The sequence below is a fragment of the Carex rostrata genome, chromosome 15, assembly GCF_964058835.1.
Source record: "Carex rostrata chromosome 15, lpCarRost1.2, whole genome shotgun sequence".
NCBI lineage: Eukaryota > Viridiplantae > Streptophyta > Magnoliopsida > Poales > Cyperaceae > Carex > Carex rostrata.
The window spans coordinates 6,471,374-6,499,171 of NC_135932.1; the positions used below are offsets into that span (position 1 = coordinate 6,471,374).

The following is a 27,798-nucleotide window of genomic DNA, read 5'->3' on the forward strand; positions in this document are numbered from 1 at the left end:
ATCACAAATCCACCACTGGTTTTTGTGTCTTTCTTGGCACGAATATCATTTCTTGGGGGTCCAAAAAGCAGCCTACAGTTGCCCGTTCCAGCACCGAGGCTGAATACAAGTCACTCGTTATCACTAGTTTCGAGCTAGTTTGGCTTCAGTACTTGTTAGCTGAGCTTCATGTCACTCTTCCCTCTCCGCCTATTCTCTGGTGCGACAACATTGGCGCTACCTTCCTGGCGTCTAATCCGATGATTAACTCTCGCACGAAACATGTGGAGATTGATTACCACTTTGTGTGTGAGCGAGTTGCCAACAATTCCCTTCATATTCGCTTTCTTTCTTCCAAGGATCAGCTTGCTGACATCTTCACGAAACCATTGGCTGCACCTCGGTTTGGTCTTCTTTCTACCAAGATGACCCTTTGTCCCTCCAGCTCAGCTTGCGGGGGGAGTAATAGAGCATCAGCTCAAGAACAGTCAACAGACGGTCAATAGCTCAATTCAGTCAAGGACAGTTAGGGCTGTTAGGATTATTAGTTAGAACTGTGGTTACACAGTTAAACCATAGTTAATGTAATGAAGAGAGTAGCCATTCTCTATAAAAACCATAGTTAATGTAATGAAGAGAGTAGCTATTCTCTATAAAAGGGCAAACTGTATTCTGTACAAACTGATCAAGAAATAAAGAATTTCATTTCCATTTCTATCTCTCTCTTCTCTATCTCTCTTTACATATCCATTTCACTGTATATGGTGTTAATAGAGATCAGGTAAAACACTCCACTGACAGTCTGACACCCCTAACAATTAATGCACTCAACTACGTAGTATCTCCAAATATATTTCTATATATACTAAATGGGTCCTTAAACGGCCAAACCATATATATCCACCGATACTGAGCTGATCTCTTACCACTCTTAAAATATGGATTATTATCCTTCGTTTCCTCTTCTGCTATTCTCTCTTTTTCTCTGTGTCCTCATTCTTCTCCTTTTCAAGTTCAAAACAAACCACTCAAAACCTAGTCTAAGGTTCCCTCCAGGTCCATGGCCTCTACCTATTATTGGGAACATCCACAATATTATCGGGTCACTCCCGCATCGTGCGATGCGAGACTTATCAAGGCAGTTCGGACAACTTATGCTACTTCACCTCGGGGAGACCCTGACCATTGTAGTCTCTTCACGAGATGCCGCCAGAGAAATCATGAAAACCCATGACATCAATTTTGCGTCACGTGCTATCACCCCTACCATGGATATCCTAACTTTTGGTGGGAAGGGTGTTGTTTTTCCTCCCTATGGGGAATACTGGCGGCAGGTGCGCAAAATATGTATTCTGGAGTTACTAAGCACAAGACGGGTCCAGTCATACAAGTCAATACGGGAGGAAGAAGTTTGCAATCTGATAAAATATATCTTTTCATGTTCATCTCATTGCGAACCTGTCAACCTTTGCAAGAGACTAGCATCACTGTTAAATGATATTATTACAAGGGCCATTATTGGAAGCAAGTGCAAGAATCAAGATGTGTTTTTGCAGGAGCTTGACAAAGTAGTGAAGCTTGTCGCAGGCTTCAATTTAAATGATTTGTTTCCATCATCTCTGCTAGCAAGATTGGTAAGCACAGCAGCGAAAAAGGCAGAGAGGTCCCAACAGACAAGAAGTCGCTTCTTAGATGAGATAATTGAGCAGCGCAGAGAGAGAAAGACTGCCAGAGAGGGAGAGGTGGAGGATTTGCTAGATATTTTGCTGAGGCTGCATGATGAGGATACGCCTACTAATTCTCTTGACATGGAAACTGTCAAAGCTGTGATCCTGGTGAGAGCTATATATTACTCGTCTAAAATTAAGCATGCATACAGGATATATATAATAAACCTGATTTAAATTAATTCAATACCAACATTTATTTGCATATATACAAACTTTTACTCAAATAATATTTTCATATGTAAACTGGAGTTGGCTATTTTCAAATTTGGTACTTTTACAATACTTTGTGCAAAACGCATAATGAAATAAAATTGATTTTTCAATACTAAAACTTTGGGTAAATTAGGCAACAATATTTAATTTAGGAATCACTTGATCAAGAAGTTTATTTTAGTATATCACAAATACTATGGTAAACATGATCCAAGTCCTGAAATTTCTGCGATAGTTCAGAGTGGTAGTATTCAAAATTTTAGCTGACATAACTGAAATTGACCGAAATTGTATATATGCATGGTGAACTTTGCAGGTACATGTACAAAATCACCAGTAGGTCATCCTATCCATCACATTTGTTAATATTTTTCTTCAATTTTCAGGATCTTTTTGGAGCAGGTACTGAGACTTCGTCAACAACAATACAATGGGCAATGTCAGAGCTCCTTAGGAATCCGACAACTATGAAAAAGGCACAGTCGGAAGTACGCGAACTTCTCAAGGGAAGCACACAAGTTTCTGAGGCAGATCTAGACAACCTAAATTACTTGCATTTAGTCATCAAAGAAACACTGAGGCTGCACCCACCTGTTCCTCTTCTTCTCCCAAGACAGTGCCGAGAGGCATGTCGCATCTTTAATTATGATATAGCCGAGGGAATGACTGTGTTAATAAATGTTTGGGCAATAGGTATGTTTGTTTTTCGTTTAAAGGAATGGCCAAAAGTACTGTGCAACCAATACTTTTTTCAAAAAGGCCTAACCAGACCATAGGTTTCCTAGTAATTATTTAGCTGATACGGTAGGGACCCTCATGATGTCATACTTAATTGTTTACTTGTGATGCCTCAATTTAGAGATGGTAAACCATTTCCAAAAGTAATTTAAACAAATTGGAAAGTATTAAAGTTATCTATAGCTTAGACTCTGTGATGTAATTTACCACTTTCAATATATGAAACAGGCATCTAGTCTTTTTTTTAAAAAAAAAAAAAAAAGTATTAAAGGTATGTAATCAAAATCTTATAGTCTATTTATACACTTCTTACAGGCCGAGATCCAAAATACTGGAAAGATCCCGAGGAATTTAAACCAGAAAGATTTATGAACAGTGGCACCGATTTTAAAGGAAATGATTTTGAGTTTTTACCTTTCGGATCAGGACGAAGGATGTGTGCCGGTGTATCCTTAGGCCTTGTCAATACAGCATTGCCTCTTGCTAGCCTCCTTTATCATTTTGATTGGAAACTTCCTGATGGATTGAAACCAGATGAAATCGACATGTCAGAGTCATTTGGTATCACCGCTAGAAGGAAAACGCCACTTCTGTTGTATGCAGTGCCGCACAAAACAAATATTAGGGAGACGTGAGTTAGCATTGGCTCATTAGATAGAACGAGAGCTCTTTTCTTTTGGTTGTTTCACGATGTGTTTTAAGCGGCGCATACAATGTGTTTGATGAAATGTTTGAACGATATTTTTATTTTCTAAAGTTAACTTAAATTCCTAAAAAAAAAGCTGGAGTGATATTTGTTGATGATTTTCCTAGGAGTGCCTGTACAAAAGTATACTTATCATTGCCCAGTACAAAAAATTTGCTACCCATGACATTTGGTGTATATGATTTTCATAGCTTGAAAGTTTGATTCCGCTCCTTTTTACACTGAGACAATTTGGAAATAACTCATTCTTTATAATGTGTAAATACTTAATATGTCAAAATTTTGATATATGTTTTCATAAATAAGTAAAGATTGTGTATATTAATTTTCATCAACAATACAGATATTTTTTGAGCTAGTGTGCTGTATTGGACTTAAAGTAGATCAACTAATTAATTAATTATTAAAATCAGATGAAACCGCACAACGTAGCTAGCTAGTTCGTCATTTGCAATTGCAGTTGTGCTTGGAGTCATGATCTGTCCTTCCATACAGCGCATGCATTTTTGTATGCACTCCTTTCATATCTACTTATCCACAGCAATTGTATTTACCTGCCTAACAAGTTGCAATGTGTTACGTAACTTGCGTTAGTAAGGATAGCAACCTTTTGGAAGCACTGACAACACATAACCAGTGTAAATGTCGCCGGCTCATGAGTCCACGAGTGCATATCCTCTGAGATATCTCAACTTTTGCGTGACCGACGTATCCGGTGCCTATTCGGGGGTGATGTAGGGATCAGTATTATGTGTGCTTTGAGATCCATGCAAAACGTATTTAAACGGTTGGGATTTTCAATAAAGTCACGCAAAGTTTGAGATATCTCAGAGGATCCGAATTCTGATGAATCCACAGCATGTTTGTTTGTGTATAATTAATTTGTGTTGATTTACTCACGACAGTAACAGCAAGAAGGGTAGATGTTGTAGATAGGAGGGGTCAGCATCGGATCCAGAATTTTCTTCAGAAGGGAAAGGGAGGCCAAAAAAAAATAGTAGTTTAAATAACTAATCGGATTTAAGCCTATTAACTAATTATTAGATATTCGATAAAAAAATAATATTTTAACTTATATTTTATAATACCCTGACTTGTAATTTATAATTCTCTAATCAATAATACTAATTATCAATCATAATTGAAGAAATTTATTTTAATTTTAACCCTAATTTTAACCCAAATTACAAATCAAATATCAAGAGTGAGGCAAAAAAAAAAAAAAAAATCAGAAGAAGGGCAAAGTTGATCAAAATGTTCCGATCTTTGCTAAAACTCAAAATCTAAGAAGAGAGCAGTTGCCCCCTTGGGACCATGTGGATCCGTCCATGACAGCGGGGAGAATGAATTAAATATGATCTTTTAAATGTATTTATCAAATTTACGTTTTTTTAGCTTTTCTTATTATTTTTTAAATAGATAGAAACTTATTATTTTTCAGTGTTCTAAATAGCACGTTATAATATTTTCTGACCTTAAACACTAAGCTATAGAATAAAAATATGCTATTTTAGTTATGACCACTATAGAGCGTAGCGTGTAGCGCAAATAGTACACGCTATGCTAAATAGATTTTTATTTCAAGACCCAAATTGAAAATTTCCTTTAAGGACCAATTTTTTTTAAGGCCCATATTGTTTTTGCTTCCAAATAGTTAAATATATATAGTTTTTGATATAATTCTTATGTTATTTTAAATAGAAAAAATAATTAGTTTATGTCATGATGTTTAGTTATTTTGAATAAAAAAGATAAATAGTTTATGATATTACTAGGGATATTTTGAATAGCATTTGAATTTTGCACTGGTTCAATATAAATGTTATAATTTCTTAATCAAATTGGTATTACTTATTGCTCTATGATACTTTAGATAATATTAATAATTAGTGAAATTATATAATATAATTTTTGGAAAAAAAAAATCCGTTATGTAGGATAGCTTTCGTTATAGCTATGCTATTCACGATAGCTTTTTTTTAACCTTGGCCACGATAGCGCGACGATCACTATTTAGAACCTTGCTATTTTCTAATGGTCCAAAAATTTTAGATCAAGTGATTTCCACTTATCTAAAAAGAAAACGTAATTTAGAAATAAATATATGAATTTCCAATATATTTTCATATAAAAATAATATTTAACATTTTGAATTGAATATTTAAACTTTAAAAATATAAATATAAATTCAAAGCGATAAGTAATATACATATTAACACGGAGTCTCCCTCACTTTTTATTATTCATATGATAATATATAACCTGTATGCAAACACTTTGATTGATGTCCCTTTCGAAGATTGAATTTCTCTCAAGTACATCCAAATAAGAATTTTATCCAAGTCAAAAATGTCGGCAACCACACTACATATAATAAGGATAACCGTACGTACGTGTCATGATTTCATTTTAACTTTCTTCTTGTTTTTTATTAAAGCTTTGCAGTGGCTGCCAAGTTTTATTTGAATTTTCTTTAATAGACCCTAATAGATCAATTCAAGCAAGATTGATCTTTATCCAATTTTTAGTTAAATAAATAAAAAAATATTTTTGTTACAGTATATTCTGAACACAAATAAGTAGTATTTTTAAATATAAAAATATATATATAATGATAAATGCACAGTATTTAACAAAAAGAAAAAGAAAAAGACAAAAAAGTATTTAAGAGTTATATTATACTTTAAACATATTAAACACAGATATTTTGAATGAGAAAAGGAAAATATGATATAAGAGTTATCCTATAAAAAATAAATCAACAAAAATTAAGTCGAAAGATAAAAATACAAGTAACGTCATAATTATGAAGTTTGAAGAAAGTTTTCAACTTCGACATATAGAGATTAATTGTGTCTGATAGTCACTATCAGAGTTCCAAAAAATAAAATAAAATATATATATATAGGCTGTGGCTAAATTGCTGCTGGCAGCAGTTCTGCCCAGGTGCTGCCGGGGCTATTTTTAGCTGTGTGATGTCCAAACAACAAATCCAAACCGTTAGATGTTTAATCTATATTATAATCTACTTGGAGACCAAATTTTACATTTTTTGGAATTTTTTTACTATTTATTAAGCTGGTTTGAAAACCGCTGATTTCAATGCTGCAGAAAATTACTGAAATCAGCGGTTTTCAAACCAGCTTAATAAATAGTAAAAAAATTCCAAAAAATATAAAATTTGGTCTCCAAGTAGATTATAATATAGATTAAACATCTAACGGTTTGGATTTGTTGTTTGGACATCACACAGCTAAAAATAGCCCCGGCAGCACCTGGGCAGAACTGCTGCCAGCAGCAATTTAGACAGACCCTATATATATATATATAGAGTTAGGCTGGGTGCTATGGATAGCATAGTGGCCTCTATGCTACGGCTCAATATTTGAGTTTTCAAAATCCAAACGGTCGATCCGAACCGTTCATCTTATTCTCCATATTAATATCTGCTTGGAGACCAAATTTTACATTTTTCTGAATTTTTTTACTATTTATTAAGTATTTTACAAAATTGTTGATCCAACGGTGGCTGCACAAAACAGTAAAACCGTTGGATTAGCAATTTTCAAAGTGGCTTAATAAATAGTAAAAAAATTCAGAAAAATGTAAAATTTGGTCTCCAAGTAGATATTAATATGGAGAATAAGATGAACAGTTCAGATCGACCGTTTGGATTTTGAAAACTCGAATATTGAGCCGTAGCATAGAGGCCACTATGCTATCCATAGCACCCCAGCCTAACTCTCTCTCTCTCTATATATATATATAGATTATGATTAACAAAATTACGTCAAAGAGTTAATATATATATAGATTATAACGTGACATACAAGTTTAATATTAATAACACTGGATATTGAAGGAAGTTTTAAGTTTGTCTTCCGGACATAGATATATAGGGCGATGAAAGAGATCAAACTATTCCGCTATTCCTATGAAATGTTGGATTAGCAGCTATTTCGAACTCAGAAATAACTACTATTCCGAACTATTCCTTGATTCATCCAAACACCCCAATGTCCCAAAAGATATAAATTCTCTCGAGGACATCCAAATAAAAATTTCATCCGAGTAAAAAATGTCGGCATCTACACTACATACAATCTACACTACATACAAGGATAAGTGGATAACTGTGTCGTCATTTCATTTGAATCTCCGTCACTCAAATCTCGAATGGAAATCCTTGGGAAAGCGAGCGCCACTTTTGACGGAAGCAATTGACAGCATTCTGTTTGTCCTGCGCAACAATTTCTATATGGATAACCACAGAATTCAGATCCAGTGCAATACCTGACTGAGCTGAATGAGATATGAATCGTCATTTAGTCTGTATAATTTTAGAATTTTATAGGATTTTTGCTTTTGACAATTTCACACATTAAGATCATTATTAACGACCTTTATAACAATAATAAAATATAAAATCCGTGATGCTAGAAATAAAATTGTGTACATATATCATACCTAAAAATGACGATCATTTTCAAATCAATTGATTTTTTACCTATATAAAAATAGAAGGGTTCAAATGTACCATAGCTTTGTGCTTCAATTATGCTCCACATTTTTATTTCCGTTTCAAAAATATGAACAGTCAATTCGAACTGCTCAACATGATATTCATAATAAAATATGTGGGAACCAAATTTTACATTTTTTGAAATATTTATCATGTAGTCTAACTAAATTTTTTTTTATTCCTACGATAATATTTAACCTGTACGCAATCATTTCTCTTTCGAGCAAAGCTAGGGTGTGATGTGCTCACTAAGAGGGTTTGGTGAGCACAACTCCAAAAATATATCGAATAGGTTTCAAACGATGAATCCAAACTGTTGAAATCAAAGTACTTCATGAGTGATGCATGTACATGCAAAATTTTGAAAGTTTCGAATTTATTTGTTACAAGGTCAAGCGGTCAAAGAAATGATGAAAAATGAATATATAAAACAACTTATAAAAGATTCATTTCTTTGACCGCGTGATTTTGTAACAAATGAATTCGAAACTTTCAAAATTTTATATGTATATGCATCACTCATGAAGTACATGAATTTCAATGGTTTGAATTTATCATTTGAAACTGATCTGATATAATTTTGAAGTTGTGCTCACCAAATTTACTCGGTAAGCATTATCACACCCTAGCTTTGCTCCTTCATTGATGTCTCTTTCAAAGGTAGAATTTCTCGAAGTACATATCCAAATAAGATTTTTATCCAAGTCAAGAAGTTCGGCAACTACACTACATAAAGAATAGCCGTGTCATCATTTCATTTAAATCTCTTACTGGACCCTATTAGATCAGTCCAAGCAAGATCACTCTCTAGTCAATCTTTAGTCAAATATTTTTTTTGTTTTAGTATATTTTGAACAGAAATAAATATCTTTTCGAACTATAAAAATATGTATAATGATAACTACGATTGCAGTAAGTGAAAAAATATCTTTTAGTATGTTTTGCATGATCCACGCTATAGATTTGTTTTAGTATATTTTCTTGTGTGGTTCATCATGACTTTCTAATTTGAAGGTTAGCTTGACATTTCAAGTATGGGTGATGATATTAACAACACTAATTCTTTTATTAACACAACACATTCAAATATTTTAATTATTTAGACAAATTTGCCCTTTCCTATTTATTTCCTTTTCAAAATAAATCTTTTATACATATCAATGCTACCTATATTTCCTTTTCTGTTTATTTTTCTTTTGTTAACATCAAAATAGTAAGTATATTAATTACCATATATATGGTAGAATTTTATAGCAAAAATAATTTAAACAATTAAACAATAAATTCATCAAACAAAGTTTCATGCCTCGTATATATATGTGATCCTTGAGCGTCTAATTTTTTCTCCACAAAAGTAAATGTCATGAATCATGATTCTTTAATCATCACCATGATTAAATTACCGAAAGCATATTGTTAGACATGTTAGACATTTAAATTATGAAAGTCAAAAGTAAATGAGAGTCGATCATATAAAATTTTCATACTATAAATGAAGGTTAATTTTATAGTATTCATAACATTTTACTTGAATTATATAAAAACTATTTTATAAACATAAAAAAAAAATTAAATGGAGATCAACTTTTTTTTTCTTAAAAGACCAAAACCTGTTTCATTAATATAAATCTTGGTAACTTACATATAAATGTTAGTGTTGGTGTCCTAGACCCAGATCATATCTATGATATGTTTAGTTTATTAGTGAATGATTTAATCATTTTGTACCTTGAGTATTCATATTAGTGGATCATTTGAGTTGATGACTTAAATTGTAGAACTTCACAATGAATAAATTTGTTTACTCTTAAATGTTCCTTATCTTGGCAATCAACAAGGTACACTGGTTGACCATATAAGATAAGTGTGGTGATTAGATGATGACCATGTTCTATAGGTTATACGATAAGGAGTTATCGATCTAATCACACATGTGCATACATGGAGATGTATGGCACTGGACAGACCCAAGAATGAAATATCATATGGATTGTGTTTTGTGTCATTGATATTTCATTGTGTCTAGAATTCTTTGGTTGAGATATTTATTTTTCTTACATAAGAGATGTGTATTGTTGGTACTGTCCAACGCTCTCTCTAACCAGGAGTTATAAAGGCAGTTACTGCAGTGCATATAACTTATGCGGAAGAACGATACGTATCAAGAAACCATTGTCCCTTATATGTTAATATAAGTGATGATATCTCTGGGCCCCTTGATAAAGTTTATATTATGTGCATGCAATATGATTATATGATAATCATATCATAATTAAACTTCAGGAAATCAAGAAAGAATAATTGGTAAGGATGATACATTCCTACCTTACGATTATTTGGATATCATGTGGCAAGGAATTGACACAACAACATTTTTAATGTTACAGGGATCGTGATTTTGCATTGTGCTTTTTCATCCACGTCATTTGGGTAATCAATATACCATGGCTAGTTGTATCATTGATTTATGGAATTAAAATGTTTAATTCTATTGCCATAATGATGAGATCTCATAGGGTCACACCATATGAAAGATTAAAAGAAAATATATTAATAAAGCATATGTGATATGTATATAATATGTGCTATATTAATTATAAGAAGTTATAATTAATTTGTACAAATTATATGTTATTAATATATGAACAATTTTATGACATGGAGATGTTATAAAATAATCCTAGTAATATTTAAAGTATGTGTGACATATTTTAAATAGCTTTTGACACATGAGAGATGCATATAAATTAACATGAAATATTAATTTATATGTTGGCCTCTTTTAATGTATGAGATTGTGGACTTAATTAAATATTAATATGATTAATATGTTTAAGCCCAAAGCCCAAATTTATGCTGGGGAGAATTGATTAGTAATGGCATGATTTAAGAAATATTTAAATATATCATTAAATCTAATCAATCTCATTAAAGAGGAAAGAAATTTCTGGACAGATTTTTTTTTAGGTAACTTTGAACTGGAATTTGAAAGGGCAAATACTAATCATTCTGGACGTATAGCCTATGTAATCTGTAGCCCTTGGAGTCTAGAATCCAATGGTGAAGATTTCAAGTCGTTTGGAGTTACCTAGAAAAAGATATAAGGATTTTAGTACCGAAAGGTCAGAAATTCTGTGAAAGATATCTTGACCGAAATTTGCTCTTTTCTCTTCTCTTCCAATTTTTCTCATGTGTTGAGATCTAGAAATCCTCTAATAAGTTTTCAGAAATTAAGAAGAGGATAAAACTAGGATTAAGGTTCTACTTGTTAATCTCTTACTAGCCTTAGAGATACAAGTATTTCTTTAATCTCTCGGTGGATACCTAAGGAGGCTCGTCATTTGAGGGGCTAAAGCACAACCACCATTGAAGGAGGAAGGGAATAAGAAGTTGCTAAGCAAGACAACTCTTCTTGATTTGATTTGGAGATCAAATCCAAGGTATTATGTTATTCCATTCTTGATTAGGCTAATTAAGATTGTTTCTTGCACTTACAATAACTAGATCGTTTGTTTTGAGTCGAATAAATTTTTGTTTTATTCCTTGCTATCTAAGCATCAAAACTTTCAATAAATCCTACATGATTTGATAGCAGTATGTTTTTTCACTGCTTACTAAGCAGTCGCAAATAAAATTTTCAACAGTTAAAACCTGCATGACTTAGATCAAATACTCTAAAGACAAAACAATACTCATATAAGAACAACAATACATATAGGCACCATAACATCTCCTAGGAGTTTGACAATCTCCACAAAAAACATTAATCACTAAAAATAAGCGACTCATATGTGCTAAGGAAGATAAATTGGGTCAATTAAATCTGCCCCTACCGCTGCTTCATCTGTTTGATTTAAAAAATGACAAAACAAAATTATAATTTGTTTCTTTCAATTTTATTTAGATACAGATATAGATAAATATATATATATATATATATATATATATATATATATATATATATATATATATATATAGAGTTAGGCTGGGGTGCTATGGATAGCATAGTGGCCTCCCGTGCTACGGCTCAATATTCAAGTTTTCAAAATCCAAACGGTCGATCCGAACCGTTCATCTTATTCTCCATATTAATATCTGCTTGGAGACCAAATTTTATAATTTTCTGAATTTTTTTACTATTTATTAAGCCACTTTGAAAATCGCTAATCCAACGGTTTTACTGTTTTGTGCAGCCACCGTTGGATCAACAATTTTGTAAAATACTTAATAAATAGTAAATAAATTCAGAAAAATGTAAAATTTGGTCTCCAAGCAGATATTAATATGGAGAATAAGATGAACGGTTCGGATCGACCGTTTGGATTTTGAAAATTCGAATATTGAGCCGTAGCATAGAGGCCTCTATGCTATCCATAGCACCCCAGCCTAACTCTATATATATATATATATATATATATATATATATATATAGATAGATGGGCTATGGTGCATTGCAATGCATGGAGGAGTTTGTGCATTGGACCATAAATCTAAAATTCAAAATTCAAATGGCCGATCCAAACCGTTCATCTTGTTCTCCATATTAAAATGTGCCTGGAGACCAAATTTTACATTTTTATGAATTTTTTTACTATTTATTAAGTATTTTACAAAATTGTTGATCCAACGGTGGCTGCTGGTTTTACTGTTTTGTTAAGCCACCGTTGGATCAACAATTTTGTAAAATACTTAATAAATAGTAAAAAAATTCAGAAAAATGTAAAATTTGGTGTCCAAGCACATATTGATATGGAGAACAAGATGAATGGTTTGGATCGGCCATTTGGATTTTGAATTTTAGATTTATGGTCCAATACACAAACCCCTCCATGCATTGCAATGCACCATAGCCCATCTCTCTCTCTCTCTCTCTATATATATATATACACACACACACACACACACACACATATATAGAGAGAGAGAGATGGGCTACGTGGTGAGTTGCGAAGTAAAGCGACTATTTTACTTCACACTCATATTTTGCGATTTGAAAATCCAAACGACCGATTCGAACCGCTCAACATGATCTCCATATTGAAATGTGCTTAGAGACCAAATTTTACATTTTTTTAGAATTTTTTTACTATTTATTAAGCAATTTTGAAAATCGCTGATCCGATGGTCCAGAAAATTTTACTGTTTTTTTACTGTTCACAACAAAACAACAGTTTTCAAAATTACTTAATAAATAGTAAAAAATTCCAAAAAATATAAAATTTGGTCTCCAACCACATTTCAATATGGAGATCACATTTAATGGTTCGGATCGGTCGTTTGGACTTTCAAAATGAAAATACGGCATGAAGTAAAAACACGTTTTACTTCACAACTCATCGTAGCTCATCTCTCTATATATAACTAGAAGAATAACTAAAAAAACCTCAAGCAATAAATGTGTTGTTCTGGATAAATAAACATACATATACCAAATTATTTATTGAATTTATCGGAAAGAATAATGAGAAAGATAATAAACTGGTTCATTCTCATGTCACTCAATTGTTGAAATTTTAGAATTTTTTTTTTTAAAAAGTTTACAAAATAAGAAGAGAAGATCGAATAGTAATAGAAACCAATTAATAATAAATGATCATAACATATAATTACATAAAGGAAAGATACCAGCTATAATTGATATTAATGAGGGGACAAAATTGTCCATTCCACTCAATTATTTAAACATGTTGTGTTAATATAATAAATAGTGGTGTTAATATCACTGCCCTTCAAGTAAGTGCACAATTAATGAATAGTTCTCAAATTAGAAAGATTTGTATAATATCAACTACATAAATACAAACAAATCTATAGCGTGGATCATGCATCGTAAGAAGAAAAAAAAAATGCACGATGGTAACGTAATTAATATGTACTTAGTCAAATTGATAAAGTCAGATATATATATATCTATGTTAACATAAAGTTAAAATAAAAAATATCATTAATTAATTACTATTAAAACTTTTGATCAAGTAAAATTGTGTATGATTAACAATACAAAACGTTATTATATACTAATAAAAAAAATTCAATTACTCTAGTGGTTAGCATAAATGAAACAACTCTTTTTCTTCATAAGTTAGCAAGATAACTTCCTCATATCCATGTTATTGTATATGCAGCAGCGAATCTATGTATAACTTAATTAGGAGTGCTTAGCCATCCTTATAATCTAAAAATATTTAATAATGTATATTAAAATTTAATTGTATTTTTATTTTTCTTAAATTTTTATATATAATTCAGTCTTTCTCATAAATTATCACATATGTGCTTATAGTCTAGTAGTTAGAATTTCAATTGGTAATCATAGAGATTTAGATTCAAGTTTCGGCCATGTATTATGCATTTTAAATTTTAACTTTCCAATCTAAATTTTCTAGTTCGTTGTACATGGCATTAACAGAGATCAGGTAAAAACATTCCACTGACACCCAACTTAATGAACTTAACCACAAATTCGTACCCCCTCAAGTTTCCTGACTAAGTAGAATTGAATCGGACGGTATGAAAAAGGAATTTTTAAATTGGCACGCATCTCAAAGCACAAATAATACTATCCCCTACGGCCCTACTGCCATCCCGATCACGCACCGCTGAAATTAAATCTGGGCCGGTTATTTCAATTGTGTTGAGTCGGGTACCTGGGAGGACACGGATCCCTTAACTACTATATATATCCACCGATACTGAGCTGGTTCTTACAACTCTTCACATATGGATTATTATCCTTCGTTCCCTCTTCTGCTATTCTCTCTTTTTCTCTGTGTCCTCATTTTTCTCCTTATCAAATTCAAAACAAACCACTCAAAGCCTAGTCTAAGGTTCCCTCCAGGGCCATGGCCTCTCCCTATTATTGGGAACATCCACAATATTATTGGGTCACTCCCGCATCATGCGATGCGGGACTTATCAAGGCAGTTCGGACAACTTATGCTACTTCACCTCGGGGAGACCCTGACCATTGTAGTCTCTTCACGAGATGCCGCCAGAGAAATCATGAAAACCCATGACATCAATTTCGCTTCACGTGCTATCACCCCTACCATGGATATCCTAACTTTTGGTGGGAAGGGTATTGGTATTCCTCCCTACGGGGAATACTGGCGACAGATACGCAAAATATGTGTTCTGGAGTTACTAAGCACAAGACGGGTCCAGTCATACAAGTCAATACGGAAGGAAGAAGTTTGCAATCTGATAAAAGATATCTTTACATGTTCATCTCATTGTGAACCTGTCAACCTTAACAAGAGGCTAGCATCACTGGTAAATGATATTATTACAAGGGCCATTATCGGAAGCAAGTGCAAGAATCAAGATGTATTTTTGCGAGAGCTTGACAACGTAGTGAACCTTGCCTCAGGCTTCAATTTAAATGATTTGTTTCCATCATCATTGCTAGTAAGATTGGTAAGCACAGCAGCGAAAAAGGCAGAGAGGTGCACTCAGGCAAGAAGTGGCTTCTTAGACGAGGTAATTGAGCAGCACAGAGAGAAAAAGTTTGCCATGGGAGAGGGTGAGGTGGAGGATTTGCTAGGTGTTTTGCTGAGGTTACACGACGACGACACGCCTACAAATCCTCTTGACATGGAAACTGTCAAAGCTGTGATCCTGGTGAGCACTATATATTGCTCGTCTAAAAGCATGCATACAGAATACATATAACAAACCTGATTTAAATTAATTCAATACTAACATTTATTTGCCTATATACCAACTTTTACTCAAATAAAATTTTCATATGCAAACTGGAGTTGGCTATTTTCAAATTTGGTACTTTTACAATACTTTCTGAAAACCGCATAATGAAATAAAATTGATTTTTTAATACTAAAACTTTGGGTAAATTAGGCAACAATATTTAATTTAGGAATCACTTGATGAAGAAGTTTATTTTAGTATATCACAAATACTATTGTAAACAAGATCCAAGTCCTGAAATTTCTGCAATGATTCAGAGTGGTAGTATCGAAAATTTCAGCTGACATAACTTAAATTGGCCCAAAATTGTATCCATGGTAATTAAACTTTGCTGGTACATGTACAAAATCACCAGTAGGTCATCCTATCTATCACATTTTTCTTCAATTTTCAGGATCTTTTTGGAGCAGGTACAGAGACTTCATCAACAACAATAGAATGGGCAATGTCAGAGCTCCTTAGGAATCCCACAACTATGAAAAAGGCACAGTCAGAAGTACGCGAACTTCTCAAGGGAAGCACACAAGTATCTGAGGCAGATCTAGACAACCTAAATTACTTGCATTTAGTCATCAAAGAAACACTGAGGCTGCACCCACCTGTTCCTCTTCTTCTCCCAAGACAGTGCCGAGAGGCATGTCGCATCTTTGATTATGATATAGCCGAGGGAATGACTGTGTTAATAAATGTTTGGGCAATAGGTATGTTTGTTTTTGTTTTAAAGGAATTCCCAAAAGTACTGTTCAACGAATTCTTTTTTCAAAAAGGCCTTTTTCCTTGTAATTATTTAGCTGATATAGTAGGGACCCTCATGATGTCATACTTAATTCTTTACTTTTGATGCCTCAATTTAGAGATTGTAAACAATTTCCAAAATACTTTAAACAAATTGGAAAGTATTAAAGGTAATGTAATCAAAATCTTATATTATATTTATACACTTCTTACAGGCCGAGATCCAAAATACTGGGAAGATCCCGAGGAATTTAAGCCTGAAAGATTTATGAACAGTGGGACCGATTTTAAAGGAAATGATTTTGAGTTTTTACCTTTCGGATCAGGCCGAAGGATGTGTGCCGGTGTGTCCTTAGGCCTTGTCAATACAGCATTGCCTCTTGCTAGCCTCCTTTATCATTTTGATTGGAAACTTCCTAATGGATTGAAACCAGATGAATTCGACATGTCAGAGTCATTTGGTATGACCACTAGAAGGAAAACGCCACTTCTATTGTATGCAGTGCCGGACAAAACAAATATTGGGGATACATGAGTTAGCGTTGGCGTATTAGATGGAACCAGAGATCTTTTCGTTTGGTTGTTTCTCGATGTGTTTTAAGTGGCACACACAACGTGTTTGATGAAATGTTTGAACGATATTGTTGTTTTCTAAAGTTAACTTAAATTCCTAAAAAGAAAAAAAAAGTAGGGGTGATATTTGTTGATGATTTTCCTAGGAGTGCTTGTACAAAAGTATAATTACCATTGCCTAGTACAAATATTTGCTACCAGACGCCATGACATTTGGTTTATTATGAAATAAGAGTTCTCATAAGGAAATCGTCGAACAGCTGCTGAGCAAAAGCAAATTATGACAGTGAATTCACTCATAAGTCATAACATGACTTTAAGCCACTCACCCGGTGCCAACTAAAATAACCAATGAAAGAGAGATGAAATCAATATAGCATATACAGAAAATGAGAAAAACATGGTACTTTCAAGAGTTTTCCAGGGTTTGAGTTGCATTCCCGTACCTTGAGATGAAGCAAAATACCTGGCTATCTCTCTCGTTTCTCTCTTCACAGCGATGCACTATCTCTCTCGCTCTCTTCCTTTTTCTCCGACACCATAGTAGATCTCTTCTCTTTTTCTCTGATCAAGCTTCCGTGCCACTTGCCCTCAATCTCTCTTCACAGCGACGGCACAATGGATTTTTTTTATACTTTCTTAAGGGGTTTCGTTAAAATTGGGAAATTTGAGCAGTGAACTCAAAAGAAAACCAGACCCAAAATCGGATTCTTATTAGGGGTGAAAACGGAGCGGATACGGAGCAGATAATGCTGATACCATATCCGCATCCGTCGGATAATGAGCGGATACGAATACGGATACGGATAGTAAACGGATATCAAAATTCAAAACCAAATCCGCCTTAAACGGATACGGATACGGAACGGATAGTCCACGGATACGGTTTCGAATACGGATGCAAAACGAATAGTTGTCAGATAATCGAGTCATATAAACTTTAAAATACAAATACCAATTGACAAATTTAATTTTATGAAGAAAATCATATCAGAAAATGAAAAATATGAAAAAAAATGGAGGTGTTCTAGAATATAGAAATGGAGAAGAATTTTATATAATGGGAACAAACTTCAAAGCATGTGGGGCTTTTGATATTAATAAAAGATGTAAATATTACATGGGCCTGCGGCTGGCCCAAAAAACAGTACAAAGGAAGCTGGAAAGCTGCTGTAGCGACGTCCGGATTTGTGCATAATTATTAATCCCACAATAGTAGAAGAGCAAGGGACGGAACACTATATAAGGACAGTCTGTTTGAAGCGCTTCAACCAGCAGATTTGAGGTGGTAAGGGATACCGCTGTATAACTGGATCAGTGAAATTTGTAACCGGATATATACGGATATCCGCTCCGTTTAGGATCTGTGAAAGATATCCGAATCCGGACGTTTTCTACTCAATGTGAATATATCCGTATCCAAAACCGAATAGTATCCGCTCCGTTTAAATCCGGATTCGGATTATATCCATATAATCCGGATACGGAGCGGATATCCGCCGGATAATCCGGCTCCGTTTTCACCCCTAATTCTTATTCATAGTTTTATTATCTAATAAGCTATTTTTTTTCTTATTCGTACCAAAAATTGATATATTCTCATCTTACTACAATACAATATAAATTAGATAAGTAAAAAAAAAACAAATATTTTTCATCAACAAAAGATGTTAAATACGTATTTCGGAGTAGACAGGTTATAATTACTTGGGAGATCTAGTGACACCAAGGGATGGGCCACAAATATATGCATGAATTTTTTTATGAGTGAGGCTATGTTAATATTCATATCACGGATCCATCTGTACTATAAATTTTTATTTTTATTTTAAAATTTAAGTAGTCTTTTTATTTTTATTTTAAAATTTAAGTAGTCTTTTTATTTTTATTTTAAAATTTAAGTAGTCAATTAAAACCAGTGTTCTAAATAGCGTGCTATAGCGTGTTTGGACCCTAAACGCTAAGTTATTGCACAATAACGCACTATTTGAGCTACGGACGCTATAGCGCATAGCGTGTAGCGCAAATAGCACCCGCTATGCAACATTTGTTTTTTTTTTTTCAATTTATATGAGCTTTAAATAAAAGCTCAGATTAGATTTTAACCGTAATTTTTTTTTTGTAATTGACGTACTAAGCTTTATATTAAACTATTAAATATTTAATGAGAGATCCATCAAACGAAATCAAAATAAGGAAGCTACAACGCGCTATGCAACATGAGCTGTTTTTTTTTTTCAATTTATAAGAGTTTTAAATAAAGGCTTATATTGAATATATTAAGATATTTCTTGAAGTAACAAAATGATACTTACTATACAGTAGTTTGAATACTTTGAATATATTAAGATAGTTAATTCTGTCATGATGTCTAGGTTATTTTAAAATTTAAATAGAAAAAAGATAGATTATGTCATGATGCTGAATATATTTTGAATAGAAAAAGATTGATAGTTTATGATATTAGTATTACTATGGATATTTTGAGTTGCAATTTGGACTTTGTATTGGTTCAATATGAATATTATAATTTTTTAATCAATTTGATATTATTTATTATTCTATGAGACTTAGATAATGTTGATATTTAGTACAAATATATGATATAATTTTTTACAAAAATAAGAAAATACTATGTAGCATAGCTTTCGCTATAGCGACGCTATTCGCTATAACTTTTTTTGTAGGCTTCCTGCTATGACGCGATAAACGCTATTTAGACCTTAATTAAAACTGTTTCATATGAAAATGTACCTATCAAATTTTACATTCTTTTTTAGATATTCTGACTATTTGTTAGATAAGTAGAAAATTATTATTTTCAAATAATCCAAAAATATTTAGATCAAGTAATTTTCTATTTATTTAAAAATAATAGTAAACAGAAAATTTACGAATATAAAATTTGACCTCCAAATATATTTTTTTATATAAAAGTAATATTTAATAGTTCAGATTGAAGATTTAAATTTTAAAATAAAAATATAAATTCATGATGATACGTACGTAATATACATACTTATAATGATGTGTAAATTCACAATGGAATGATCCGATATTCATTAGACTCAAATTTATATTTAATGAGTAGTGCTTGTGTTCATTCCGCTTTAAAATATGTGTTCGTTTGATCCGTACCAATATTAAAACAATGTACACACATTTTAAAACCCGAAATTTTTATTAATAAGAAAATAATTAAATAATATCGACAACGGAGAAGAAAATTGCATTTTTTTTGACATATAAGAAGAACGTGATTGTTTAGACGTTATAAACTATCACGGCCTACTTAGCGAAATCTAATTACAAACTAACTAAACCGCGAAAAAAATAATCCTGGTCTTCATAGACTATCACGGCCAGAGGACTTCATAGTCCATCACGGCCAAAAGGCATAAAACCGAATTGCTCTCTGGCCTTAATAAACTATGAAGTCCTCTGGTTGTGATGGACTATGAAGTCCAGAGGGTTTTTTTTTCGCGGTTTAGTTAAACTAGCCGTGATAAATGTCGAAAAAAATACCATTTTCTTTTCTGTTATCGATATTTATTTAATTATTTTTCTATTAATAAAAATTTCGGTTTTAAAACGGATAAGACATAAGTACTATCCATTAAATTCAAGTTAAGTCCGATAAACATTGAACCTACTCTAATCTCGAGAATATATAATTAACCTAAACGCAAACACTTCATTAAATGTCCCGAAAGATATAAATTCTCTCGAGTACATCCAAATAAAAATTTCATCCAAGTAAAAAATGTGGGCAACTACACTACATACAAGGATAAGTGGATAACTGTGTCGTCATTTCATTTGAATCTCGGTCACTCAAATCTCGTATGAAAATCCTTGAGAAAGCGAGCTCCACTTTTGACGGAAGCAATTGACAGCATTCTGTTTAGGGGTGTCAATGGTATCTTTTTAGCCGTTTACCCGACCCGTATCGTATTCGATAAAGCGGGTATGGGTAAGATTTTTTTTTCGTTAGTTTATTGGGCATGGATATGGGTAAGAAATTTTTTTTCGTTAAATAAATGGGTAAGGATATGGGTAATGACTATTTCGTACCCGTTACCCTATAGGGTAATTATAAAATTCAAATATATATTCAATTCAATTTCCAACCCACTTAAATGTATATTCAATTCAATTTTCAACTCACTTAAATGTATATTCGTGTTTTTGAAATTTTATTCTTTATAAAAAATAATTTAGTTGGATTGCACATTTATTTTATTTTTTTATTAGAAATGCAATTATATATGTGTTAAAATGAATGAGTTTTTGATGTTTAATTTGTAAAATACAATAAAATTAATTATTATATTAGTATTATCACTTATTTACCCGCTATCGTTTCATTATCCGATAATATAAACAGGTAGGGGTAGGGTAAGATAATATCAATTTTTAATGGGTATGAGTAGGGTATGAGTAAGATTAATTTTAATGGGTATGGATATGAAAATGTCCACCCAATCCTTACCTGTTTATATTATCCGTACCATACCCATTGACACCCTATTTCTGTTTGTCCTGCGCAACAATTTCTATATGGATAACCCCAGAATTCAGATCCAGTGCAATACCTGACTGAGCTGAATGAGATATGAATCGTCATTTAGTCTGTATAATTTTAGAATTTTATAGGATTTTTGCTTTTGACAATTTCACACATTAAGGCCATTTTTAACGATCTTTATAACAATAATAAAATATAAAATCCGTGATGTTAGAAATAAAATTTTGTACATATATCATACCTAAAAATGACGATCATTTTCAAATCAATTGATTTTTTTACCTATATAAAAATAGAAGGGTTCAAATGTACCATAGCTTTGTGCTTTAATTATGCTACACATTTTTATTTCCGTTTCAAAAATATGAACAGTCAATTCGAACTGCTCAACATGATCTTCATAATAAAATATGTGGGGACCAAAATTTATATTTTTTGGAATTTTTTTTTATTTTTTAGATAGGTACAAAATCACTGTTTTTAAGAGATTCGGGACTATCCAAAGAAGTTATATTGTACCTATCTAAAAAAAATATAAAATTTGATCTCCAAAAATATTTTATTATAAAGATCATGTTGAGCGGTTTGAATCAACTTTTCGGACTTTGAAAAAAAAAAAGATAAGAATGTGGAACATAATTGAAGCACAAAATCATGAATTTATTAATGATGTATTTGAACACTCCTAAGTATTTTTATATGAAAATAATATTTAACAATTCTGATCAGATATTTAAATTTTAAAACTAAAATTAGAAATTTATAGCACGAATTGATACCTAATATTTATCATGTAGTCTAACTAACTTTTTTTTTATTCCTACGATAATATTTAACCTGTACGCAAACATTTCTCTTTCGAGCAAAGCTAGGGTGTGATGTGCTTACCAAGAGGGTTTGGTGAGCACAACTCCAAAAGTATATCGAATAGGTTTCAAACGACGAATCCAAACTGTTGAAATTCAAGTACTTCATGAGTGATAGATGTACATGCAAAATTTTGAAAGTTTCGAATTTATTTGATACAAGGTCAAGCGGTCAAAGAAATGGTGAAAAATGAATATATAAAACAACTTATCAAATAACTTATAAAATATTCATTTCTTTGACCGCTTGACCTTGTAGCAAATAAATTCGAAACTTTCAAAATTTTACATGTACATGCATCACTCATGAAATACATGAATTTCAACGGTTTAAATTTATTATTTAAAGCCGATCCGATATAATTTTGGAGTTATGCTCACCAAACCTACTCGGTGAGCACATCACACCCTATATAGCTTTGATCTTTCATTGATGTCCCTTTCAAAGGTAGAATTTCTCGAAGTACATATCCAAATAAGATTTTTATCCAAGTCAAGAAGTTCAGCAACTACACTACATAAAGAATAGCCGTGTCATCATTTCATTTTAATCTCTTACTGGACCCTATTAGATCAGTCCAAGCAAGATCGCTCTCTAGTCAATCTTTAGTCAAATATTTTTTTGTTTTAGTATATTTTGAACAGAAATAAATATCTTTTCGAACTATAAAAAATATGTATAATGATAACTACGATTGCAGTAAGTGAAAAAAATATCTTTTTAGTATGTTTTGCATGATCCACATTATAGATTTGTTTTAGTATATTTTCTTGTGTGGTTCATCATGATCGACTTTCTAATTTGAAGGTTAGCTTTACATTTCAAGTATCAAGTGCACAATGAATAGTTCTCAAATTAGAAAGATTTGTATAAAAAATATCATTAATTAATTACTATTAAAACTTTTGATCAAGTAAAATTGTGTATGATTAACAATAAAAAAAGTTATTATATAATAATAAAAAAATTCAGTTATTCTAGTGGTTAGCATAAATTAATGGAACAACTCTTTTTCTTCATAAGTTAGCAAGATAACTTCCTCATATCCATGTTATTGTATATGCAGCAGCGAATCTATGTATAGCTAAATTAGGGGTGCTTAGCCATCCTAGAGTATTAATTATACCCTGAACGGGTATACCCTACCCTACCCGCCCGTGCCCGAGCCCGGGTATGGGTCGGGTACTCGGGTACGCGGGTACGGGCAAAAAACGGACCGGACCGGTTTTTTTTGGACAAATACCCGACCATACCCGTACCCGACTTTACCCTACCCAGGTACTCGGGTACCCGTCTACCCTTACCCGTACCCGTACCCTTATACCCGACCCAATAATTCAAACCCCAAATTCAAATTCCCCCCCCCCCCCCCCCCCCCCCCCCCCCCCCCCCCGCCCCCCCCAAATTCAATTTAATTTATGTTTTTGAAATTCTGTTTTTATTTCTGTTTTTTAATTTCTGTTTTTTAATTTCTGTTTTTAAAATTCTGTTTTTATTTCTGTTTTTTAATTTCTGTGTTTTAATTTCTGTTTTTTAATTTCTGTTTTTAAAATTCTGTTTTAATTTCTGCTTTTAAAATTTTGTTTTTAATTTCTGTTTTTAAAATTCTGTTTTAATTTCTGTTTTTTTATTTATATTTATATTTATATTTTATTGTTTTAAAGTAAAAAAAAAACATAACAAAAACAGAAAAAAAATAAAAGGAAAAAAAAACGGAAAAAAAAAATGAAAACAAAAAAAACAGCAAAAAAAAAAAAAAATACCCGTACCCGCCCTACCCGTACCCGGACCGCCCTACCCGTCAAGGGTACACGGGTACGGGTATAGGACGGGTAGGGTATGAATTTTGAATAAAATACCCGACATACCCGTACCCGTATACCCTAGTACCCGTCATATCCGTACCCGAGACGTACCCGTACACGTGCCCGGATATAGTACCCGTACCCGCCCGACCATTAATACACTAAGCCATCCTTATAATCTAAATTTTTTTAATAATGTATATTAAAATTTAATTGTATTTTCATTTTTCTTAAAGTTTTTATATATAATTCAGTCTTTCTCATAAATTATTACATGTGTGCTTGTAGCCTAGTAGTTAGAATTTCAATAATTAGTTATCATGGAGATTTAGATTCAAGTTTCGGCCGTATATTATGCATTTTAAATTTTAACTTTCCAATCTAAATTTTCTAGTTCGTTGTACATGGCATTAACAGAGATCAGGTAAAAACATTCCACTGACACCCAACTTAATGAACTTAACCACGAATTCGTATCCCCTCAAGTTACCTGACTAAGTAGAATTGAATCGGACGGTGTGAAACGAATTTTTAACTTGGCACGCATCTCAAAGCACAAATAATTCTGTCCCCTACTGCCATCCCGATCACGCACCGGCTAAAATTAAATCTGGGCCGTCCATTTCAATTGTGTTGAGTCGGATACCAGCTAGGAGGACACGGATCCCTTAACCACTATATATATCCACCGATACTGAGCTGGTCTCTTACCACTCTTCACATATGGATTATTATCCTTCGTTCCCTCTTCTGCTATTCTCTCTTTTTCTCTATGTCCTCATTCTTCTCCTTTTCAAGTTCAAAACAAACCACTCAAAACCTAGTCTAAGGTTCCCTCCAGGGCCATGGCCTCTCCCCATTATTGGGAACATTCACAATATTATCGGGTCACTCCCGCATCATGCGATGCGAGACTTATCAAGGCAGTTCGGACAACTTATGCTACTTCACCTCGGGGAGACCCTGACCATTGTAGTCTCTTCACGAGATGCCGCCAGAGAAATCATGAAAAACCATGACATCAATTTCGCGTCACGTCCTATCACCCCTACCATGGATATCCTAACTTTTGGTGGGAAGGGTATTAGTTTTCCTCCCTACGGGGAATACTGGCGACAAGTGCGCAAAATATGTGTTTTGGAGTTACTAAGCACAAGACGGGTCCAGTCATACAAGTCAATACGGGAGGAAGAAGTTTGCAATCTGATAAAATCTCTCTCTTCAAGCTCATCTCATTGTCAACCAGTCAACCTTAGCAAGAGGCTGGCTTCACTTATAAATGATATTGTTGCAAGGGCCATTTTTGGAAGCAAGTGCAAGAATCAAGATGTATTTTTGCGAGAGCTTGACAACGTAGTGAAGCTTGCCTCAGGCTTCAATTTAAATGATTTGTTTCCATCATCATTTCTAGTAAGATTGGTAAGCACAGCAGCAAATAAGGCAGAGAGGTGCACTCAGGCAAGAAGTGTCTTCTTAGACGAGGTAATTGAGCAGCACAGAGAGAAAACGTTTGCCATGGGAGAGGGTGAGGTGGAGGATTTGCTAGGTGTTTTGCTGAGGTTACACGACGACGACACGCCTACGAATCCTCTTGACATGGAAACTGTCAAAGCTGTGATCCTGGTGAGCACTATATATTGCTCGTCTAAAAGCATGCATACAGCACACATATAACAAACCTGATTTAAATTAATTCAATGCTAACATTTATTTGCCTATATACTAACTTTTACTCAAATAAAATTTTCATATGCAAACTGGAGTTGGCTATTTTCAAATTTGGTACTTTTACAATACTTTCTGAAAACCGCATAATGAAATAAAATTGATTTTTTAATACTAAATCTTTGGGTAAATTAGGCAACAATATTTAATTTAGGAATCACTTGATGAAGAAGTTTATTTTAGTATATCACAAATACTATGGTAAACAAGATCCAAGTCCTGAAATTTCTGCAATGGTTCAGAGTGGTAGTATTGAAAATTTCAGCTGACATAACTGAAATTGGCCGAAATTGTATCCATGGTAATTAAACTTTGCTGGTACATGTACAAAATCACCAGTAGGTCATCCTATCTATCACATTTTTCTTCAATTTTCAGGATCTTTTTGAAGCAGGTACTGAGACTTCATCAACAACAATAGAATGGGCAATGTCAGAGCTCCTTAGGAATCCCACAACTATGAAAAAGGCACAGTCGGAAGTACGCGAACTTCTCAAGGGAAGCACACAAGTATCTGAGGCAGATCTAGACAACCTAAATTACTTGCATTTAGTCATCAAAGAAACACTGAGGCTGCACCCATCTGTTCCTCTTCTTCTCCCAAGACAGTGCCGAGAGGCATGTCGCATCTTTGATTATGATATAGCTGAGGGAATGACTGTGTTAATAAATGTTTGGGCAATAGGTATGTTTGTTTTTCTTTTAAAGGAATTCCCAAAACTACTGTGCACCGAATTCTTTTTTCAAAAAGGTCTTTTTCCTTGTAATTATTTAGCTGATACAGTAGGGATCCTCATGATGTCATAGTTAATTCTTTACTTTTGATGCCTCAATTTAAAGATTGTAAACAATTTCCAAAGTACTTTAAACAAATTGGAAAGTATTAAAGGTAATGTAATCAAAATCTTATATTATATTTATACACTTCTTACAGGCCGAGATCCAAAATACTGGGAAGATCCCGAGGAATTTAAGCCAGAAAGATTTATGAACAGTGGGACCGATTTTAAAGGAAATGATTTTGAGTTTTTACCTTTCGGATCAGGCCGAAGGATGTGTGCCGGTGTGTCCTTAGGCCTTGTCAATACAGCATTGCCTCTTGCTAGCCTCCTTTATCATTTTGATTGGAAACTTCCTAATGGATTGAGACCAGATGAATTCGACATGTCAGAGTCATTTGGTATGACCACTAGAAGGAAAACGCCACTTCTATTGTATGCAGTGCCGGACAAAACAAATATTGGGGATACATGAGTTAGCGTTGGCGTATTAGATAGAACCAGAGATCTTTTCGTTTGGTTGTTTCTCGATGTGTTTTAAGTGGCACACGCAACGTGTTTGATGAAATGTTTGAACGATATTGTTGTTTTCTAAAGTTAACTTAAATTCCTAAAAAGAAAAAAAAGTAGGGGTGATATTTGTTGATGATTTTCCTAGGAGTGCTTGTACAAAAGTATAATTACCATTGCCTAGTACAAATATTTGCTACCAGACGCCATGACATTTGGTTTATTATGAAATAAGAGTTCTCATGAGGAAATCGTTGAAGAGCTGCTGAGCAAAAGCAAAAGCAAATTATGACGATGAATTCACTCATAAGTCATAACATGACTTTAAGCCACTCACCCGGTGCCAACTAAAATAACCAATGAAAGAGAGATGTAATAAATATAGCATATACAGAAAATGAGAAAAACATGGTACTTTCAAGAGTTTTCCAGGATTTGAGTTGCATTCCCGTACCTTTATATGATGCAAAATAACTGGCTATCTCTCTCGTTTCACAGCGATACCTCTCTCATTTCTCTCCTCACAGCGATGCACTATCTCTCTCTCTCTCTTCTTTTTCTCCGACACCATAGTAGATCCTCTTCTCTTTTTCTCTGATCAAGCTTCCGTGCCACTTGCCCTCAATCTCTCTTCACAGCGACGGCACAATGGATTTTTTTTATACTTTCTCAAGGGGTTTC

At 33.2% G+C, this 27,798-nt stretch overlaps 3 protein-coding genes and 1 long non-coding RNA gene across 8 annotated transcripts; 3 read left to right on the forward strand and 1 right to left on the reverse strand.

Moving 5' to 3' along the window:
- Positions 1-895: 895 nt before the first annotated feature.
- Positions 896-26,805, forward strand: LOC144565942 (zealexin A1 synthase-like). 5 transcript variants are annotated; one of them, XR_013515076.1, is made up of 3 exons: positions 896-1,814; positions 2,309-2,832; positions 26,718-26,805. XR_013515076.1 is itself a non-coding variant. In XM_078315790.1 (3 exons), the coding sequence occupies exons 1-3, from the start codon at positions 918-920 to the stop codon at positions 3,293-3,295; spliced, it is 1,413 nt and encodes a 470-aa protein (XP_078171916.1). In that variant the 5' UTR covers positions 898-917; the 3' UTR covers positions 3,296-3,459. The 5 variants fall into 5 exon arrangements, 2 of the variants coding, with proteins under 2 accessions (XP_078171916.1, XP_078171915.1); XR_013515074.1 differs by lacking the exon at positions 26,718-26,805 and adding an exon at positions 16,501-16,609; XR_013515075.1 differs by lacking the exon at positions 26,718-26,805 and adding an exon at positions 2,932-3,063.
- Positions 14,604-17,144, forward strand: LOC144565938 (desmethyl-deoxy-podophyllotoxin synthase-like). Its single transcript, XM_078315784.1, has 3 exons — positions 14,604-15,508; positions 15,990-16,296; positions 16,546-17,144. Exons 1-3 carry the CDS (start codon positions 14,609-14,611, stop codon positions 16,863-16,865), a joined length of 1,527 nt encoding a protein of 508 aa, XP_078171910.1. The 5' UTR covers positions 14,604-14,608; the 3' UTR covers positions 16,866-17,144.
- Positions 24,809-27,351, forward strand: LOC144565939 (desmethyl-deoxy-podophyllotoxin synthase-like). Its single transcript, XM_078315786.1, has 3 exons — positions 24,809-25,726; positions 26,207-26,513; positions 26,763-27,351. The coding sequence occupies exons 1-3, from the start codon at positions 24,827-24,829 to the stop codon at positions 27,080-27,082; spliced, it is 1,527 nt and encodes a 508-aa protein (XP_078171912.1). The 5' UTR covers positions 24,809-24,826; the 3' UTR covers positions 27,083-27,351.
- On the reverse strand, positions 26,223-27,798 carry LOC144565945 (uncharacterized). The gene is made up of 3 exons (XR_013515077.1): positions 27,572-27,798; positions 26,862-26,963; positions 26,223-26,474 (listed from the first exon to the last, which is right to left on the reverse strand). It is a non-coding gene; the product is annotated as an uncharacterized LOC144565945 (long non-coding RNA).